Source organism: Rhineura floridana, chromosome 20 (genome assembly GCF_030035675.1).
Source record: "Rhineura floridana isolate rRhiFlo1 chromosome 20, rRhiFlo1.hap2, whole genome shotgun sequence".
Taxonomy (NCBI): Eukaryota; Metazoa; Chordata; class Lepidosauria; order Squamata; family Rhineuridae; genus Rhineura; species Rhineura floridana.
The window spans coordinates 21,035,948-21,058,378 of record NC_084499.1 but is presented as its reverse complement, the minus strand read 5'-3'; the positions used below and the strand labels follow the sequence as shown (position 1 = coordinate 21,058,378).

The following is a 22,431-nucleotide window of genomic DNA, read 5'->3' as shown; positions in this document are numbered from 1 at the left end:
CCTTGAGTTCCTTGCAGGAAAGAAAGTGGGATGTAAATATAATAAATAAATGAATGAATAAAATGCTGGTCTAGATGGGCCCCTGTGGCTTGATCCAGCAGCCAGGCTCTTCTTATGTCCTTCTGGTCGCTCCCTAAAATTCAAAGCACATTTGGCACCAAGCCCAGACTTTCTGGTCTAGCCAAATTGAGAATATAACCTTTCCCTCCCGTTCCTAGAGACTTGCATTTCATTTTGCAAATTGTGTGTGTGTGCATGTGTGAGAAGCACCTGAATCATTTTGATATGGCACATGGCAGAACGGCAGGTAAACTCCAAGAGGCTGTTATGCAACTCCTGCTCCCTGTAGGGACATGTCCACGTGCCCTCCTTCTTCTCCTCCTTCTTTGGTCAGAGGTTGTTATCCACATAAACTTTGCTTTGGAAAAAGTCCTTGACATTTGCAGGCATTTGTGGACTTTTAAATTATATTCCTGTGGTGAGAGGATTAACAGATGGGCAACCTAAGTGGATCCTGAGAACCTACACGGTTGCAGGGAGATTTACACTGCAAGGCTGGAAGGATAAAACACTCTCCATAAATAAGCCAATGGCCTGAAGATACTACTGCCCGTTCTATGTTTGAACATACCTCAAACTGCATTTGGATATCTTTCTGGACACATGGACTGCTTATATTAATATATATGTTTAAGCTAGGATTGATGGATTATTCTTTTTGGTTATGTGATCAGATTTCTTTTTCATTTTGACACACGCATGCACACACACACACACACACACACACACACACATACATATGGCAGGAGATTTTGCATTAAATTGTGCTGCCTGGTACTCAGTGACTCTGCTTGTCAGTCAGCCAGAATTCCCCGCCCCCGGCTTTCCAAGGCAGACAGAGCATTTGTCATATTGACAGGATGGGCAAATGGCAGCTGCTGGTGCAGTCCAGCCCACTGAGATGCAGGTGAACTCTCTTGCCTGGATAAGAAGATGATTTATTCTTGCCTACCTCCCAAGGCAGCCAACCGTGAAAGGCACGAAAAGCTGAATCACAGATCTCAGTAGGAGTCTCCCCTCAGTGTGTGATCAAATACATCCCTCTTAGCATCTAAAACAGGGGGGTGGCTAACCTTTCTTTCTCCCCAAGGGGAGCATTCATTCTTAACTAAGCATCTGGAGGGACACATTCAACTGGTTGGATCAATCATCTGATGAGCAGGGAAGGCTATAATCCCCCTCCTCAGCTGTTGAAAATGCAGGTCAACCTCTCCCTGCTCTTCAGGAGATCGATCTGATGAGCAGAGAGGTTTAAATGTCTCCACCCATCTGAGCACCATGTGCATTTTAATTTGTTTCATATTAATGAAAACAACATACACAAATGCATTACATTTCTTGCAAAAAAAAGAAGAAATTTCTTGCAAAAATGTGTACACTGGTCAAAACTCCATATAAAAATATGTTTATCAGGAGAAATTCACACTGACATGCTAAAGAATTTTGCAAAGAAATTACAAAGAAATGTTATTTATTTTATTATCTTTTTGAGTTATATCCCACCCTTTCTCCCAGTAGGAGCCCATGTTCCCAGCACATCTCATGTAACAGGAGCTGCAAACATCAGAAGCGAAAATAAAATGTGACAGCTGAAAAATCACTTGTAAATAGTGATGGGTGAAATCCCTCGGACTCAGTTCAGGACAGCTTAAAAAAGATCAAGCCAATTATGGAGAGTCAGTGGAGAAAGATGGTGTGCACATTCATTCCTAACAGCAGCCTTCTCCAGGAATGCTCCTGGAAAATGTTGCCAAGTTTCTCAGCCTCATTGTCCTTTTAAGTACGTCCCCTTGCACCTTGACCCTGAAATCAGCCATCTGCCTGGCAAAACAGGCGATGCAATACTTGAATTTGATGCAAGAAAGTCACGGCCTGTGCTTGCTGGCCTCTGCCTCCAGTAATGCACTAAGGAGCTCTCACTAGTTGATGTGCACAGGAAATGAGAAGACCCCAGGGGGTGGGGAGAACATTAACCTTTTCTCCTCTGCCTCACCTCTAACCTTACCAAGTTATCCTGGGCACAGCTAGAGCTGACCTCCTTGGACCCTTTAAGGAGGAAACTCACTGCCTGTGGCACAGCCATCACTGCACATTAGTGCTCATGAGCAACACTTAAGGATCAGCACCTGCCAACTGGCCATATGCACACGGAACACTGTCTTTCGTACACCACACACACCTTTCCACTCACCACTGTGGTGGGAAGCTTAGACACCAGGGGTATGTACAATGACCTATCCCCCAACACTCTAGATCACTCTCCCCCCTTCATCAGATGCGGCAGAGGTGTCTTCCCATCACTGGTGTTGCTCCAGTTAACTGGGAGGGAGCAGGGTGGTGGCACAGTCAGGGCTATGTGGATGCTAAGGCTGGGGGAGAATTTCGATTCAGTTCACATCTCAAGCCGAAATATGCACTTTCCAAAACAACATGAGAACCGAAAGAGTCAAAATTCGCACTTATTAGAGTTTTGTGGTGCACCTCTCTAGCCAACCAATGTTTACCAAAAGAATGCATACATGCTTGTGGAAAGTGTGCATAAAAATGAATATATGAGTGAAAGCAACACACAAAAATGCATTTTACGATGAGAAGTGGCTTGCAAAAATGTGGGCATTAGTCAAAACTGCCTACAAAAATGTGTTAATTAGGAGAAATTTGCACTCAAGTGCTGGAGAATTTTCATGACGATTCTTTTTTTAAAAAATTGCAAATTGCTGCAGAAGTGTGGCGAACCGAATTTAAGATTGGAAAAATGAGGAACTGAGAGAAGCAAAACAGACAGCTCTCTCCATCTCTTGTGGATGTGTCAGCAGAGCGAATCCGGCGCTCCCAGCTGGTGCACCTGTGCAGCTCTGACCTTGCCACCCCCACTTCCCCAACACAGCAAGCATGATGAGGCAACTCCACACACCCCTTTGGGCTGCCAATGCATTCTAGGAAAGCCATCCCACCAGCTTACTGGGCCAGTAGGCAACGTCCACTTTGACATTTTACTGTCCCACCTTTAAGGCAGGGACAGGCAACCCCTGTGGCCCTCCAGACTGCCATTGGCCTTGCTGGGTGGGGTGATGGGACTTGCGGTGCACCATCATCTGGAGGCCCATCCCAGCTTTATGGGACCTTTCTTAGAGTAGACTGTTTTGATCCCAGCCTGCTCCTCTCCCCATCCCCAGGGGTTCCAAACCTCCCTTCCTATCTTCGCTATATTTATATTCAGCTTGGTTATGGCTCTAGGAGAGTCACATCGCACCCAGCTTCAGATTAGCTCCACACAGCAAAGGAACCAACAAAGGCTCAAACCTGCTCTCGGTCTCTTGCCATCTCCAGGTGCTTTTTCACAACAAGAGGTACCCTCATTATCTAAGAGCCAGGATGTCCGACAACCAGAGAAGAGGCACAAGGAGTCAACAAAGAAGTGATCACATGACACTGTGGTTCCCTAGTTACAGCAGACCAGCATGGAAAAGGTAGTTTTGTGTCCCTCTCTCTCTCTCTCTCTCTCTCTCTCTCGCACGCGCTATTCCACAGGTGCCCACACTTTTGCACCAATGTGCATTTACATTTTAACTTCCCTGTTTTACTATTTCCAGCTCTGCTCTCTGATGTCCCTTCCCCATTATTTGGCATTCAGGTCTCCCAACCTTTGTGGCCCCTTGGCTTTAACCAGAATTGCTCGCCCAGTTGAAATACGGCCTGCACCATCAATCTTTTTTATCTTTGCAACAACTTGCATCGTTATATCCATCATTACCTTTCATAATGTTACATATTCTTTGATTCTGAGCTCCGGCCTGTTGTCCAGTGACTAATTCCCCCTGGGATAAATACCAGGCCTGTGGCATGCTGCAGTGTTGAACTACAGGCCCAAGATGTGCTCCTCCTGTACATGAGCACCTCCTTAAGAGGTGTAGCCATGGGCACAGTCGACGGCAACAAAAGGGTTGGTAGCAAGCAAGCCCATCACAAGTCAAGCCCAAACTCTGGAGGGTTCAGGCTCAGGGTTGTTGAATTTGGGCATTTGTGTCTGACACATGAGCACCTTTCCAGAGTTTGGTACCGTCAGTAGACTTGATGTAAACCCTGTCACTTTTTTTACCATCTTCCTGCCTCATCCCTTTTTCGTTTTGTGCTGTGACTTTTAGATGGCTTGCCTGTGGGCAGGGAATGTCTTTTTTTAATTCACTGTATGTACACTGCTCCTGGATCCAAAGATTGACAACCCATTATTTCTGATCTTGGGCAATCTTTTCCAACAAAAAAGAAAGAGCATCCTCGACATTTCAACAACCCAAAATGCCTCTTTTTTTGGAGTCCCGGCAGCTCTTTTTACTCTTGACACTTACCTCAAAGACTTCTTCATCCAGGATCCTTGTTCCAAATACAATAATGCCATTGACGTCGATGATGGGATGGTCGCTCCGGTCCAAGAACTTTGTAACCTTCTTTTTACAATCCAAAATCAAGGTGACGTTCTTCTTGTGGATGCTGATGGCTACTCGATGCCACCTGGGAAACAACAGGGTCCATTGGAAGGTTAGAGAGAGACTCTTCATAAGATTCAGAGCCTCGATCCCCAGAGCCCAACTGTCCAAGAGGGCACAGCACCAGAAGGCCCACAGGCCATCAGACAGAGAGCCTGTTCCTTTATCACAGAGGTAGGGAACCATTTTAAACCACAGCCTTGAAGTCACATCTCAGGAATTCCCCCATTCACCCTTAAAGGCTCCTAAAAGCAACCACCTGACTTTAAAATCTGGGGGATTTCCCACACATACCTGCCCAAATATGGTTAAATTGCCCTGTTGGGGGGATGCTTCTGCCCCCCATGGGATCAGTACAGAGCATCCAAAAAAACAAAACATGGGGAAGGGCTGTAGCTCAGTGGTAGAATGCCTGTTTTGCATGCAGGAGGTCCCAGGTTCAACCCCCAACGGCATCTCCAGGAAGGCTGAGAGAGACCTGTCTGAAACCCAAGAGAACTGCTGCCAGTCAGTGGAGACAGTACTGAGCTAGAGGCGCCAATGCTCTGACTCAGTATATGGCAGCTTCCTACTTTCCTAAAACAAATAAAAAACCCACCCTGCCAACTAGTCCAATATGGCGGCAGGCAAAAAGGAAAGGAAACCCTGCTCAGCCCCTGCAGACAGACAGCTGTTCCTGCCTTCAGTCTGGGCACGAGAGAGGAGGAGGCAAGCAAAGGAGAAGACAGGGCAGGTTTAAAGGCCTGCCAGACTCTGACTCCAACTCAGCTGTGGCCTGGCATGCATCTGCCCTGGACCCAAACGAGGAGTTCTCAGCTGCAAAGTCCTCCAACAATAGCAAGCCCAAGTCAGAGACGCATCCACCCCCTGGTCCTCCTTGTGAATCCCCCTGGCAGGAAGTCCTGCTCTTCGTCCCATGGACCCCGCCAAGGAGACTCCAATGCCTGGACCACTGGAAGCGTGGCAGATCAGGGGCTTTCTGTGAGGCATTCCCCGCAGCTTGAGACCACATTTGCCTAGGAAATCCCCAGAACTGCAGAAAACGGTAGCGGCCCTTTAAATGGTGTGATGCAGCACACAGGGGGTGGGGCTTCTGTCATGACTAATTAGGCCAGACTATAAAGCTTAGCTACAAACAAGACACTGTTGAGACAATTGGCTATTTCCTGCTTTAACTACAGGACTGCTAACCATGGTCCTGAACCAGCCCCTTGGTCTTTCTCCAAGGTCCTGTCCATGCCTTGGTGGTGCACATCAGCACGAACCGGTGTCTGAACCCAAACTTCATAGGAGGCCTATCCCCCCACCCCAAAACAGCCCAAAAAGCCACACACACAACACACCAAGTGCCTTCAGTTTGGGAGCAGAGCTGGATCACCTTCATGCAATTGCTTGGGAGATTCATAGAGAACATAAGCAGAGCCTGGCTGCTGGATCGGGTCCAAAGAAGGCCCATCTAGTCCAGCCTCCTGTTCTCACAGTGGCCAACCAGATGCCCATTAAGGGAAGCCTAAAAGCAGGACCTGAGCGCAAGAGCACTCTCCTCACCTATGAATCCCAGCAGTTGGCATTCAGAGGTGTACTGTCTGATGGAAGAGATGGAACGTAGCCATCATGGGTAGTAGTCCTTGATAGCCTATGAATTTGTTGAATTCTCCTTTAAAGCCACTCAGATTGGTGGCCATCACTGCATCTTGTGGGGGATGAATTCCACAGTTTAACTATGTGCTGCATATGAAATTATTTTCCATCTGGACACTAATAGAAATAGAACGCTGGAATAGATGGATGACCTTGGCCAGATCCATGAAGTCCTTGGGTTGCATCCAATGCCAGTTCTACTCAGAATAGCGCCATTGAAAATAATGACCACAGCTAACTAGCGCCATCAGTTTCCATGGGTTGCAGCCAACTAAGTCTTACTCAGAGTAGACCCATTGAAATTCACATACCCAAGTCAATCATATCCATCAGTTACAATGTGTCTACTCTGACTACAACTAACCTTGCATACAACCTCTGTAGATCTTCTCTGAGTAGAACCCGGTTGGATCCAGGCCCTTGCCTCCCTAACCTTCTCGGTCCCAAAAGGATCCCCAAATTCCCACCCTTGAGCACTAAAGTGCAAGAGAGATGGAAATGTCTCCCACCCATAAACTCAAAGACACACTTACTTGCCGTCTGCGAGATTGATGCCTCGGAAAAGAGGGTAGTCCTCAGGGCCTGGTTTCCCTGTGTGGTCCTCGTACAGGAATACAGGAGACCTGCCCATCTCCATGCCAATCTGCTGGATTCCTTGCTCATTGTAGATGGACATCAAGAAGGACTGGCCCCCTTTCTTTGCTTTTACAGTGGTTAGGATTGAGAAGTCTTCAGGAAAGGGAGATGCTGGCGGAAGAAAAAGGCTGGTTAATGCCTTCCAAAGGGACTTGCCACGGAAGCATCACCTGAAGCCACAGCGAACTGTCACATTGTGCAATTCACTGCCGCAGCAACGGCCCCTTGCTTAGAGTGGAACTGTTCTACAATGGCATGCGTCATTGTTATAACCCACCCTGGGACCTCACGGTGAAGGGCGAGTAAATGAATAAGTCGTGCTCAACACAAATCTGGTGTCTTGGAATAATAAAAATGAGTGTGTGTGTTTGCCACAGTGAGGAGGGGGGCAAACATGAGAGCTGGCTCCCTGGCATGATTGTTCGCCTTTACAGGGCTCTGCGCCGGCTCCAGCTGAATCCTGGGTCCCAAGCCAGGCTGGATGTGCCAGAGCTGTAAAAAAAGGGGACAGCCAGGTGGTGAAGAGGACAGGAGGAGAAGGCAGCCTGCAAGTGTCTCCTTCTCCCCCTCCCCCCCTGCAAAAACCCACATGTTTAATTAGAGTTTAAAACCCTAATTATAGACTTGCAAGGCCCCCTGGTTCAGTTCAGGGCTCAGATCCAGGTCAGGTCAGTCCCAGATTGTGCTGGGTTGGAGTGGAGCTGCTCTGAAGCACCTGAATGGGCCCCAAATCGGCCCCTTCACCTCTGGTTTTATTCACCCCTAACAATCTTCCCTACTTCAACATTATTTTCCTTCTACAGGGCTGCCACCTTCTTTTCTGGCCCCCTTGCTGTGCTGATTAGAAGAACCTATAACCTGGATGGGTTCGCATGAGGATTCGACAAGTTCATGAAGAACAAGGCTGTCCGTGGTTCCTAGCCACAATGGCCATGCTCTACCTCCACTGATGGAGGCAGGATGCTTCTGAATGCCAATTGCTGGGAATCCCAAGTGGGCAGAGTTGCTGTTGTGTTCAGGTCCTGCTTGGGGGCTTCCCATAATGGGCATCTGGCTGTGACTGGATCTGTGGCCCACCTAGGCCAGCCTGCTGTTCTCACACTGGCCAGACAGATGCCCAAATGGGAAACCCAAGAGCAGCAAAGCAACTCGGCCCTCCTGAAGTTTCTAGCCCCTGGGATTCAGAAGCATTCTGCCTCCAACAGAGTGAGGACAGGAGGCTGGACTTGATGGGCCTTAGGCCTGCCCCAGCAGCCACGCAGAAATCTAGTAAGCAAAGCTCTCCTCATTTCTATATCTCCATGCCAGGTTAAGCTTGTCCTGTTCAATTTCTGCATTTCATGCTTCTGCTGAAGATAGGGCTGGAAGGGGGGGGAACCTTACAACATTTTCCATATTGTAGAAAATGATGTGTGCATTATGGCGGGATGGACACTGAACTCTTGCAGACAAACTGACTGAACTCCATGTGAACCTAGAGACCCTGTGGGGATTTGCATCGCAACGCCTGCTTTATTTTATTTTTTTTAAAAGAAAAGATCTGTGTAAAACCATCTCAACAGATATTTTCTCTCCCCTGAGTTTGGGTTGCAACTCTCCAAAACAAAAACAAAAAACTTTTTTCTAATGTTGTGCCTTGCTGGCAGTGACTTGAGACACAGAATGCAAAGACCCTAAAACTACCACCTTAGGAGAACAAAACCTTCTAATTATCTCAAAATATGCATTGGGGTGGAGGGCTCTTGTGCAGCATTATGTGCCATTTTTTCATCTCCCCACCTCAACATCCTCGATTGTCAAATCCTCAAACTCCATTTCCCTCAGAAATGCTCCACAATTACATGTGTTATCTTTCCCTTTCCATCCCATCATTAGCTTTGTTGGCAGTTGAAGCAGCATCTAGTTATTTAGATGATGTCTGTTATTAAAGAGAAAGGGATGGGAGGGTTTGGACAAACCTAGGCTGCCAGCCAACGGACACGTCCGAGGTCTAAATGATGCCCTTTGCTTCCCAGCGGCTTTTGTGCACGGCGGTTTAATTTGTGCTCATCTCCCAAAGCACTTTGCACTGTTGCGCTCAGCCCCAGAAAATGTACAGCAAAACAGAGAAGCATTCAGTTGAGGGATGTACAGACTCCTCACCCCACCTCAGTGCACAATGTCTTGCTGGCCTTGTCAGTTGTCCCCTTTCCTCAAAATTCCTCAGGAGTTTCCTCTGGACGGAGCCTCCGGATTCATGTTGAAATATTGTGCTGGGTGAAATCGCTATTGCATTTCCTCCTCGTTCAGTAGGGCCTCCTCAACCCCCTTTTCTAGATACAGCTGCTCAGGGCTTCTGTGGAGTCAACCCTAGAACCTTGTTGCCTATTCCAGAGGCAAGCAATGGACCCTGTGAAACAGAAGAGTGCCTCTGACCATAGGCAGAGTACCTTTCCCTCGCTATTGAGTAACCACAGCTCACCCTGGCAAATGTGGTCTTGGAAACACATGGGGTGGATGGGAGATGAGCTCTGTCCATGTATAACAGGACCAGACAACAGCAGCTTCCTGAGGGAGGATCATGGGTCAGTGCCAGAGCCCTTGCTTTGCATGTAGAAGGCACAGTTTCAATCCCTGGCGTCTCCAGGTAGGAGTTAGAGACCCCTGCCTGAAACCCTGGAAAGCCTCTGCCAGTCATTGTAGACAACAGGGAGCTAGACAGTCTGACTAAAAATAAGGTAGCTTCCTATTTTGCATCTAAGCCAGTTCTTTTTATTCAGAACGCTGAGGACTAGAATCTTATTTTTAGAGGGAGGATGTAGCTTAGTGGCACAGCATCCAGAAGGTCCAGGGTTCAATCCCTGGCATCTCCAGGTAGGGCTCTGTCTGAAACCTGACTGGAGAGTTGCTGCCAGTCAGTGTAGGCAATATAGAGTTAGATGGTCTGACCCGGTGTAACCTTAGAATAAAACAGACCTTACCAGGGTAGAGCTGCTTGGTTGGTGCACTCATCTGGGCATCTTTTGTCACATGGTACGCCACATCTGCGCCTTTGGAAGACCTTCTGCTTGTGCAAAAACCTGTCGTTTTTGATATACCGTCAGGTAAATTGTGGAAATCTAATACCTTCAAGAGATCCGCAGGTTCAGCTGGATGGAAATAAAAGCAGGGACCAGGATTAGTTGGTGAAAAGAGGTTGCCATTGCACAGTTTCACAGATCCAACCATGAGGGTGAATCACAAGTGCAACGTCCAAAACTTAAAATATATTTGTTCAGGCAACACCAACACAGAAATCTAATAAATCAGGGAAGATTTCAGAAGCAAGACAGACAGTGCTCACTCAGTATAATGGAACATCTTTATTGTAGCAGAGGTGGTGAATTACATTTCCCTTCTCAATGGGACTTTGCCTTGGCACAGGGAATTCAATCACTGCCCTTTTTGGGCAGGAGGAGAATCTGCTGGACAATTTTATCCTGACTTACATAACATGAAATCAAAATCTAAGGCATAACCTCCTCATTCATACAATTTTACAATATTTTTTTAAAAAAACCACTTACCCCCATCGCTATCACCACAGCATTCAACATGCTATAGACAAGAAACTATATATTGCAAGCCGCTTAGTATTTTTGACAAGTTAGAATAACAATTGCCACGACTAAATTCAACACAGAAGTTAAACCTAATGACTGAGCTCCCCAAAGCCTGCCAAGTTGTACAGTCCCATGGGATTTGGACATCTACAAATACCCGGATTTCTAAATTGTTGGATAGAAATTCTCTAGCACCAGAAGAGCATATTTGAAAATGCAGTCACCCTGAATTAAAGCTGCATTGGCCAAGCCCTTTCAAAAATGGGTGATTTGTTACTTATTGATTGCATTTTTGCTCCTTCCATCTAACAGGCACATTAAAATTTAGGATCCTAAAGCCATCCTACAAGTAAGCAATTTTTTTTAAAAAAATCACATATTGACTTTAACCAACAGATAGCTTTACATTCAGTGGGTCCCACAAAGGAACCAGATCAAGAGCCAGCCAGGGCCCTGAGATCACATAAAGTCCACATAGAAGACTCTTCCCCCCCACACACACACTGTAGGCATCATATAAAGTCTGAGTCATCATGGGAAAGTAGTTTGGGGCCTCCTAAGGGAAAGATTGGTCTCAAACTATCCAGCACTGGAGCAGCTTGAAGCTCCAAGTGGAAGCAGGCAGACTCCAAGTCAAGCAGAGGTCATACAGGACCTTGGACAGCTCCAAGACAGCCCACTAAAACACCTTCCAAGAGATGTTGCCTCTGTAGGGAGCTTGTGCCGTCTAAAGCCTTATCCAGGCTGACAAGGCCTGCAGTGTGATGGGCTCCACCTCCATGGAGGAGCCGGCTGGCTGAAGGGCCCCCACCTTATTTTGTAGGCTTCATCAAGGCAGGAGAGACAGCGGTACTAAAGGGGACTCATCCTCCAAGTCAGAGGATGGTGTAAAGGATGTGTCCTCCAGCTGGGAGGACCGCGAATGAGACACTCAGAGTTCTCCCCTGAGGAAACAACCTGAGCGCTGAAGTGTAGATAACATTGTTATACAACGTGTGGAAGACGTTTTCCTGTCTCACGCACAACAGTAAAACTCAAGGACATTCCATGAAGCTGAACGTTGGAAGATTCAGAAGAGAGAAAAGGAAGGACTTATTTGCACAGTGCAGAGTTATGCTATGGGATCTGGAAGGGTTTCCCCACAGTAAGGGTGTTTAAGATCTTACAATTTTATAAATTTTATACTGTTTGCTTTTTGAATCGTTTTTATATGGATTGCATTGTATTTTGTTGTACGTCGCCCAGAGTGGCAGATTAACCTCTGCCAGATGGGCGTCTAACAAGTCTAATCAATCAATCAATCAGTCAATCAATCAATCTATGGTTTCCCACTCCCAGCACCAATGGCTCACCCGTGAACATTCAGGCTAACCTGCCTCTCTCCTCTGGTTTTACTCCATGGCCTACTTATGCAAGAGCTTGCATGACTTTTCATGGCCTGAGGGGAAGTGACTGAAATGTGATTTGGATAATCACTAGCTGTAATAAGTTTGAAGAAAAGCCAAGTACAAAGGAGGAGGTGGCCAGGGAGGGAGGGGATCTTATTTGAAGTCTGCCACGGCACATGCCTTTACTCAAGTGCTGATCAAAAGCCAATCTTCTTTTCAACAGATGCCACATAGTTGCCCTCTCCTTTCTCATGCCACCCTCAAAGATGGCACCTTCCTATCCCAAAGGCCTAAAGTATTGGCCCTGTGTGCTGGAACAGGCGCTGCCAGGGCTGGCTTCTTGTGATGTGCACTGCATGGGGCTGTCTCTGAACCTACAGTTAGTGCAGAAAGTGGTGGATAGGCTGTTAAGAGCAGATTACGCTAGCAAAGGAGCTGCCAGTTTGCTACTGAGCCAAGCTCAAGGGTGCTTGCTCTGAAATATATACTGCTCTGTGCAGCCTAGGACCTCGCTCGGTGTTCTTGGGTCCCCAGATGTTGTTGGATTACAACTCACGTCATCCACACCCAGTTTGGGCAAAGCTCAGGGATGATGGGAGTTTTAGTCCAACTAAGGTTGCAACCAATGGAGATGGCTAGTTTGGGTCTGTTAATTTCAACTCCGAGTAGAACTTACTTGGATCCAAACACTAGATATTTGACGGATTGCCTGTTTCCATACTAGGGATAGAAGGATCTGTCAGTTTTGCTTCTCTGTTTCTTATTTTTCTAATCATGAATTCAGTTCTCCACATTTGTGCAGCAACTTGAGATTTTTTTAAAAAAAATCCTCATGAGAATTCTTCAGCACCAAACTCAAACTGAGGAATTCGCTCCAGCAAGAAGCAGCTATGGCCACCAACTTGGATGGCTTTAAAGGAGGATTAAACAAATTCAGGGATGAAGGCTATCAGTGGCTACTAGCCACAATGACTATGCTCTGCCTCCACGATCTGAGGTGGTATGCTTCCGAATACTGGTTGCTGGGAATCACAAGTGAGGAGAGTGCTGTTGCATGCATGTAACCAACTTGCAGGCTTCCCATAATGGGCATCTGCTTGGCCACTATGAGAGGCTGGACTACATGGGACCCCTTTGGCCTGAGATCTGATAGCTGAGAATGGAACCTCCATACTCAGAGACAGACTATCTCTGATTACCAGTTGCTGTAAACTGCAGGAGGGGAAAGTGTCTCTGTGCTCAGATCCTACTTGTGGGCTTCTTCCCATAATGGGCATCTGGTTGGCCACAGTGAAAACAGGATGCTGGACTAGATGGGCCCCCTTTGGCCTCAGCCAGCGGCGGCCAGGCTCTTCTCATGTTCTTATTCTGGAGCCATTAACTAGAATCAGCTTTATTGGAAGGATGTGCCCTTCTAGGTGGAAAACACTTGGATTTCTAAAAAGCATGGATCTAGACCAGGTCAAACAAACCACAGATTAGAATTTCAATCCAAAGCTGGCACACACACAGCTGATTTCGCCCACTGTCTCAGCATCACAAGCCTTCACTCACAAGCAGAGCGCAGCAGGAGCCAAGATCTCACCCGGAATCAAACCTTTTTTTCCAGCTATTTGCCCTGTTAGCTGAGTTCAGCTCACCCGATTGTAACACAGAAGATAGAAAACATAGCCTTGAATCAAAATCCAGGTGAATTTCCCACAACAGGGAAACGTCTAGAAACTCTGACAGCACCTCTGCATCACCATTTGGAAACCAGTTGGAGAAAAGAGAACTGTCCACTTCCAGCTGAGGAAGTTCTCTAAGAGAACTCAGTTTAATCTTTGTATTTGCTTTGTTTTAAAGAAAATAACACCTATGTTTAGAAACTATAAAGCACACTGCATTCTGGGGTCCTTCAGGAGGAAGGGAATAACAACAACAACAACAATAATGCCAGGTCATTACACATGGCAGAGTTCACTCTGGCTGCATACATACCATACATTCAAAGCACATGACTTCCACCAAAGAATTATGGGAACTTGTCATTTATTAAGGATACTGGAAACTGTAGCTTGGTGAAAGGAGTAAACTACCGTTCCCTTGGGGAAAACCATGTGCTTTCAGTGTGTGATGCATATGCAACCCTAAAATCAGGCAGAAAAATGGAAGCCTCTTTTGCAGGGGAAGAAACTGGAAGGTAGGCTTCAACATTAGTACACTGAACTCGTCATTACCTCAAAGCTCTAAGCCCCCAATCCGCTGGAATGGGGTGAAGTCAACCACTTGGGTTAGGGGTGGGTGAGAATTTCGATCCAGTCTGCATTTGGATCCAGGACACCTTAAGGACCACCTGAGCCCTCAGATCCCAGCCCAATCACGGGGATCATCCAGGGGAGTGCTGTTAGTGGTCCCCTGTGGTACAGAGGCCCAACTGGCCTGAACATTTGGTGTCACCAGTCCCATGCTGTGGAACACTCTTTGAGGAGAGATTCAGCAGGCACCCTCCTTGCTTTTGACTTTCAGGCAGCTCTTGAAAACTACAGCTGTTTAAAATGTCTCTGGAGCAGCCACTCATTTTTAATTATTGTTTTATATTGCTTTTAAAGGTTTTTATGTTGCTGTACGCTGCCCTGATGTTTTGCAAGAGGGTGGTCTATAGATACGTCTGAAAACAAATAAAATCTCCCTGTCTTGTTTTGGGGGGCTTCACTGGAAGGTTTTGCACCAATGGTAGTGTCTGCCCACCTGCTATTTGGGCTAGGCAGGGCTCAGCAGAAGGACACCTTGGCCTCATCTAACCCAACCCCTCCCCCACCCCAGCATGGGCAACTGGGAATTTGGATTGCTCTGTAACCAGTTACATTGACTAAGCCCTTCCAGCCCATTGGGTGGCAACAAGGGATAGAGCCTTCTCTGTTGTGGCCCCAGAACTTTGCAACTTCCTTCCACTGGATCATGTAGACCTTATTGGGTTTCTGCCCCCAAGTAAAAACATTTTTGTTCTTCCAGGCACTAGAGGATTAATCATTAAGAGCCACCATTATTACTGGACACCAGCACATTTAGCACTCTGGATTTTGAGAAGAAGAGGGGGGATGCTTGGTTGTATTTGGGGTGGAAGAGATGTCGTGCCACACAGAGCAATTTAGAGCCCACCTGGGAGAACCCTGTGTGCTTAGTCACTCTGGGAAACTTGCCACATTCCACAGCACAAACACTTCATTGCTGAAGCAGTGAGGGGACGGGGGACTTCAGCAAGAATGCCACCCTTGGAAAGGCCTTGTGTGGCTGCTTGCAAAGCCCACCTACCCCCCTCTCCAAATTCCTTAGCTGCCTGCTCCCTTTATCATCAGCTAAAGCTGCTGCAAGAACTGGTGGAAGAAGAAGGCTGCAGAGCAAGGGCAATCAGAAAGCCAGATAGTTAAATAGACATGGCTGCAGAGATTTCTAATGTTAGTCATACCCAGAGTTAGGGAGAGGTGAACCTGTCCATTTACGTTTCCAATCTTAAATTCACTTCTTCACATTTCTACGCCAGTTTGTGATTTTTTTGTAATAACATCGTAGTTTCTTCTAATACCCACCATTTTTGTCTCCAGTTTGCCTAACATATTCTTTATTTAGTAATTAAATTCATATCCCGCCCTTCCTCCCAGGAGCCCAAAGCCATTTCCCCTAATGCAATTTTGCACCTTATTTTCATGAATATATGCATTTGTATGCACACTTTACCCTACATATGCATTTCCTACAGACTACTTGGCGGGAGAATTGTAATGCAAAATTCAGAGAAGCATGAATTTCTAAGGATGGCCCTGTTTCAGGTTGCACCCTGTTTCAGACAGTGTGAATTAGGTAGATTCCCCTTTAAATGTAAACTGAACTGAATTCCCCCTCATCTTTTTTTTCCTGAGTACTGCAACTGAAATCAACTAACCTAAACAGCTCAAACCCACTGATTTAAATGGGTTTAATCGTTTATATTATCTAGCTATCTTTCCATAGAAAATGTGGATGGTGTCCATCATTGGTCCTACTCTGAGTAGACCCATTGAAACTAACAGAGATGATGCACTTAGGCCAATTAATGTGAACAGGCCTGCTCTGGGTAAAACCTAGCTGGCTATAACTGTATATATCTTCAAAGTCTGTTAACAACAAAAACAGCCAGAGATCTTGTTCGCCTTTCAGGAGCGCAAGATCTCTTGTTCCGTCAGTCTATAAGGCATTTTACAGAGACACACGCACAGAAAAAAGGTTGCCCACATCGACATTACAATATAAATCTGGGAACGAATCTAAGAACAAGAACGAAGGAGTTGAGGGACACTGGAAGCAGAGAGGTCAGGGCGATGGCTTTTCAGTAAAACTAATTCAGGTCAGAGGAAGGTCCTTGTGGCAGAGCAGCTGCTTTGAATGCAGAAGGTGCCACATTCAGTCTCCAGCAGCATCTCCAGGTAGCGCTGGGAGAGACTCCCTGCCTGAAACCCTAGAAAGCTGCTGCCAGTCAGTGTAGACAATACTGAGCTAGATGCACAATTAGTCTGACTAAATATAAGGCAGTTTCCTGAGAACATCAGAAGAGACTGCTGGATCAGGCAAGAAGGCCCATCTAGAACACCATCCTCTTCTCACAGCGGCCAACTAGATGTCCATTATGGGAAGCCCGCAAGCAGAACCTGAGCGCAACTCTGTCAGACGCGTGCTGCCTCCTGTGTTCCTTTCTAATTCAGCCCTTATTCAGAACTATGAGGACTAGAATCTTGCTTTATTTGGCAGGGGTGGGCCATAGCTCAGTGGCAGAGCACCTGCTTTGCATGCAGAAGGCTCCCTGCCTGAAAACCTGGAAATCTGCTGCCAGTCAGTGTACACAATACTGAGCTAGATGGACTGTCAGGTCTGACTCGGTATAAGGCTGTTCCGATAAGATGTGTCACAGATACCCAAACACACCCACAGTTTGGAAACCTGAAAATATACATTTACTCATCATATACAGAAAGACTATGTAATAACAATATACTTCCTTTAGTTTAGGGCTGCTTGAGAAGTTCATTAAAAAAAATCTGATTTGCACCTGCTAGACTGACATGCGGATCGATAATTAAATTAACTCTCAGCTTTAATACTTCCTAAACACTCTGACACAATTCATAGAATTAAAAAAAGTCTCAAAATATGTTTACAATGAATACTTGAGTAAAAAAATCTGCTTCAAAATCTGCAATAAGATTTTTTAAATGCAGATCGCTAAACCATCACTAACAAAAAAGAAACCTGCAGGTTAATTCAGAAACAAAGCACAACATGTGGATGAACATATGCCAAAGAGATACAGGCAAGAAATAGACTGATCTGCTCACCCTGACTTTAGACTTCCTTTAGTACTAAAAAGCAGTTTCCAAACACATGAAAGCATATGCCACAATCAAATGTCTTTTAAGATGCCCAATGGCCTTCATTGTTTATACTCTGTTGTCCCCCACACTGCAGACAGGATAACTGAGGCCGGAAGGGAGCAGCTTGCTTAGAAGCCCCTTCAGAGTGCTCGTGACTGATGCTGGATTTGAAATTGTGACTTTCCCAGCTGACAACTCTGGTGCTTCAGCCGCTACACCACATGAACCAGTTGCCAACTTTTTAGCAACTTTCATGCAATCCATTTTTACATAATAGCCTGCTGGATCAGTCTGGTGGCCCATCAAGTCCATCATCCTGTTTGTCTCACGGTGGCCAAGCAGGTGCAAGCAGGACCTGAGTGCAACAGTTCTCTCTCCCTGCTACAGTTTCCACCAACTGGTATGCAGAGGCACCACTAGAGGAAGAACATGGCCACTGTGGCTAGTAGCCAGTGATAGCCTTACCCTCCCATGAATTTGTCTAATCCTCCTCTAAAGCCATCCAAACTGGTGGCCATCACTGCCTCCTGTGGGAATGAATTCCATAGTTTAATGACGCAATGTGTGAAGAAGTCCTTTCCGTTGACTGACAAAGGAGTCAGTATCCAAACGACATACACAAACCAGGCCACACCTGGGGACTGTTTGCTGTAGTTATGTCTACTGTCGGACCACCAAGGTTTAAAAAATAAGGTGAAAAGGACACTTTAAGGAGGTGAGTCCATCTGGACTATTGTGTGTGGGGGGGTCGGGGGCAGACTTATTCACAAAGTTTTGTGTTGAATGAAAAAGGACCACCCACAGATGCACTTCTGCCCAATTTGGCAGCATCAGAGCACTGATCTCCAGGTATAAGAAAATGGTTCTTCTGCAGAGCAATTAAGATGGTTTACATGGCTAAGGGGTTCAAAAGCCAGGCAGAGCCTGCCCTTTTCAAGGGCTGGAGGAGGACCCTTTTAAATGAGGATGGGGGAAGTTTGCAAGTTGCCCCTTCGAAAATTCTGAAGGGTCAGCAGAAATGCCTCCCTTCCCTTGAAATCCCTGAGCCCCTAAATTCAGCTCAATATTTCAGTGATTCTCTTGGAGTGGGGAGGTGTCCCCATACTCAGTTGCCATTTGTGACATCACGGCATGGCCAAATCTGATTGGTGACGCAGGATTGTGCCACAGGCTGGTCCTGCCCACCTGACTGATCCAAGCAGAATGAACAATGGGAAAAATGGCATTGAAGGAGCAGCCAGAAGAGAAAATTAGTGGCATCCAGCTAGGTTCTACAAAGAGTAGACCCAGGCTGTTCTCACACATGGGCTTATTTTGTCAGTTTCGTAGATTAAAATGGCAGCACTTCTGTTCCAATTTCTAAAATTTGAGACACTACAGTACCTGTTGTGTTAAGGAACTGTGCCTTTCTTGGCCGATATTCTGGCGTTTTGTGCAAATGTCTTTCAGGCTGCTGCAGTGAAAAATGTCTTGTTTTTGTCCCATTATACACATGCGTATAACCCTGGAGAGTCACTGCCAGTCAGTGTAAACAGTACTGAGCTAGATGGACCAATGCTCTGACTCCGTATAAAGCAACTTTCCATGTTTCTTGAAATCCACTTCGCATTTTGCTTTAGAATGAAATTCAGCAGTAACTTCTGTGTGTAATCCCCTGAGAAATTCCGCAGGCCACACTGAAATGCCTTTGGCTACTCTTGGATTGTGTTTCCCAGAAGAAATCTCCAAATTCATAATGAGAAGTGTAGTCAGCAAGCAAAGCACATCCAACTCTTAGCATTAGCCAGCAACCTCTGAATTCTGCAGATGGGGTCATGGATCCAGGGCGTGCATACGCACACACAAGGATCGATTCCAGGTAATTTCCTTTTAGAATCGTGTCTGACCTGGCTTATGTCAGTAATCAAAGTTGATTTCTCTGTCAACCGGCTTTCCCCTTTCATGAGTCATTTGTATTTTAAAAGGGACAATGGTGAATTTTTAAGACGGCCTTCCTCAACCTGTTGCTTCCCAAATGTTTTTTGAATGCAAGTCCCATCAGCCCCAGCAACATATAGCTTAGGAGAGTGCTACGTTGGAGAAGGCCTGGTTGCTTCTTCCCCTCCCTCAGGTGAGTAGGGATGGTCCATTCCAAAACACTGCTGATATTCAGCTAATCTGCACAGATTTTTTCTTCTAATTCCCCTTGGCCCTTGATCTTGGTTTGCCAGGTTCACCCATCCCCCATTCTATTAAAATACACATTTTTTGACAAACAATTGTATGTTCGCTTATTATACATGGAATATGAACATGAGGTGATGTATACATGCATATAATCCCCAGACGTTTTAAAAAACAAACCCTGATGCTGAACAGGTGCTCAAGGTAAGAGGCTAACACCAGACCACGCACAGCCACAGCAGAATCTACAAATCGCATCAAAGTCCACTCAAATGAGATTCCTAGAGAGCACTCCTATGGAAATGTTCAGGCCATAAACATGTTCACTGACCGCAACGGACAGTCTCTGAGGATTTCAGCAGAATTTGAGTGCTAGTTTCTTCTAATACACACACCTTTGAATTTAATTTCCCCATATATAATGCATTTTTGTATGCCATGTTCACTAATATGCATATTTGTACAGACCCTTTATTATATGCTGTACTAACTGTATTTAGCATGCTTTTCGTTCTCTTCCTAAATTGTTTTGTTGATATGTTTGCCTCCCTGGGCTTTTCTGGGAGGAAGGGTGGGATATAAATTTCAAAAATAAATACTTGGGACTCTCTCCGGGCCACACCCCATCTTCCAAGGATCCAGCTCTGCCCCATGCCCTCTTTGAAGGCTTTTGCCTGGCTGGAATGCATCCTCCGATCTCTACGTGGATGGAATGTAGCCTACTGTACAAAGGCAAGAGTCACATCTGTTGCTTCACCCACTTTTTCCATTTGCTATGCTCATTTTTGTCTCTAGCCTTGCTTACCACTGGCATGCAGCCTCTCCACGATTGCCTATGAGAGAATGCGGCCCTCAGACTTAAAAAAAGGTCCCCTGCTTTTACTCTAAGATCCTCACAAGCAGGCCACGGGAGGGATGGTCACTCCTGTCCATCTGTCTGCCCCATCAGATATACAAAGCTATACTCCCTCCTGCCTACGGCTGCTCCATTTTCCATGCATTTGTCAAACCTTTATTTTAAAAGCCATCAGAGCCAATGGTCATCACTGCCACTGCATCTAGAGCTAGCTAATACCACAAGCGGTTCATTTGCAGGCACGGGAGAATTCCCCTCACCTCACATCAGGTGGCCCTAGGAACAATCTGAGCTACTGGGAACAAACTGGAGTGATTTCCACTCCAATCGACTTTGCTAACAGTTTTCCTGGGTGTAGCCTTTCAAAACAGCCCCTGTGCTAAAAAGATGGAAACCACCGCCTCTGTCAGTTTGCAAAAGGGCTGCATAGAAGAGCCGCACAACGTGGGACAAAAGCACACACACAACCCAGCTGGGGACCATTTTGTGCAAAGGGTCCCCTGTGGACTTGGGTTCTCCTCACCCAGCTGCAGGTTTCCTGAGTGCGGAAAGAAAGAACGTACAGAGAATGAGATCGTGACACTTGGCACTCCAGGAAGCAGGACCCACAGGAAGGAACCATGTGAATATTTTGACTTACTGAACGAGAGATGACTTTGAATACACGCGAAATAGCTCTTGGAACCTTTCCTTTCTCTCTAAACCTCCAGAGCCGGGAAATGGGCATTCCAGAACTTTGGTCAGAGGGATGGAAGAAGATTTTGACAAATGAGGCATGGAAACGACAAAATTAGTTCCAATGGCTGCGGGTGGGGAGAGAAGAATATTAACCCTCACAACCATGGCTGGTTGTCTCCTCTGAGGACAAAAGATCATCATAAATGTATGCCATTTGGAAAGGCCATACCCTTCCCCATTGAGGAAGGATTCTCTGACATGGGAGGGATTTTCATAATCAACATTTCCTGAAGCGAGGAGCCAACTGCAGGAATGTAAATGTAGATTAAGTAGTATTGTGTGGAGGGGGGATTCTAACATCGTAAGATGTGTTAGAGAAGGAAAGTTTGCACACACATTTATGGGGAGCTCATTCCCAGGTAGTGTATTCTGTCTTAGGGCCACAATGACATTTTATTATTTTATTTATTAAATTTATATCCCGCCCTTCCTCCTAGAAGGAGCCCAGGGCAGCAAACAAAAACACTAAATGCATCTTAAAAACAAAAGGCTTAAAACATATTTAAACAAAACATCTTTTTTAAAAAAAGCTTTAAAAGCATCTAAGAAATGGGTGACTGCATCTCCTGAGCAACGTAGGGATTTTTTTTAAAAAGCCTTGAATGTACTTAGGGTCTGGACTTTATTGGGGACATAAAACCCAGAGGCTCATGGATGGGTGCAAAATATCACTGCAGAAGTTGATCAGAAACATTGGCCCACCAGAGGGAAAAAAACCACAGTGCCCAACTAAGGGCCAACTACGAGCGCAGAATTCTACTTTAGATGAAAACCTGCTTTATACTGCCTTTACTAACATCAGAAGAGCCTGGCTGCTGGATCAGACCAAAGGGGGCCCATCTAGTCCAGCCTCCTGTTGTCACAGCGGCCCACCAGATGTCCCAATGTGAAGCCTACAAGCAGGACCTGAGTGCAAGAGCAACTCTCCCCTCCTGTGGTTGCCAGCAACCGGTATTGATGCATACTGGACCACGGAAGCAGAGGACAGCCATCATGCAGTGGCACCATGTCAGTGGGGCACACCTTGGACAGCTTCTTGCAAGTTCAGACTAAAACCCGGAGCAGATTCCACGGCCACCAGCCTCCACTACCCTCACGGCTAGTGGCATCACTGGTTCTTCTTGGCTCAGTATTGTCTACACTGAGCAGCAGACAAGATTCTTCTATGAATTCTATGGAATGCCAATTGCAATGCAATTTTAAAAAATGAAGCAATACAATTAAAAACCACACATTTAGCACAGCACATTACAATGGCTCGAATGCGAAGAAAAATTATTAAATGGTCCACCCAGACCAGCCACCATTTCCAAGCTAGATGGACCAATGGCATAAGGCAGCTTCACTTGCCAGACCTTCATTCACGCCGCGATGTAAACGCTTCCCTCAGCTCCCCACTTTACCTCTGAGCTGAGCTCTTTGGTGGGGCTAACTGATGCTATGCTGTTCCACCCCATGGGGCCCAGTGTGCGATAAGTGGCTCCCAGAGGTTCACGAGAG

The 22,431-nt window shown here is 46.2% G+C and overlaps 1 protein-coding gene across 2 annotated transcripts in view; it reads right to left on the bottom strand.

Annotated features, from left to right (window-relative positions):
• Positions 1 to 22,431, bottom strand: part of COL5A1 (collagen type V alpha 1 chain) — a 175,639-nt gene that overhangs the window by 128,427 nt on the left and 24,781 nt on the right. For both annotated transcript variants that reach the window (XM_061604403.1, XM_061604404.1), the window contains exons 2-4: positions 9,782 to 9,949; positions 6,719 to 6,932; positions 4,407 to 4,569 (exon numbers count right to left, since the gene is read on the bottom strand). In XM_061604403.1, coding sequence (XP_061460387.1) covers positions 4,407 to 4,569; positions 6,719 to 6,932; positions 9,782 to 9,949 — 545 coding nt within the window. The remainder of the gene's footprint in view (positions 1 to 4,406; positions 4,570 to 6,718; positions 6,933 to 9,781; positions 9,950 to 22,431) is intronic.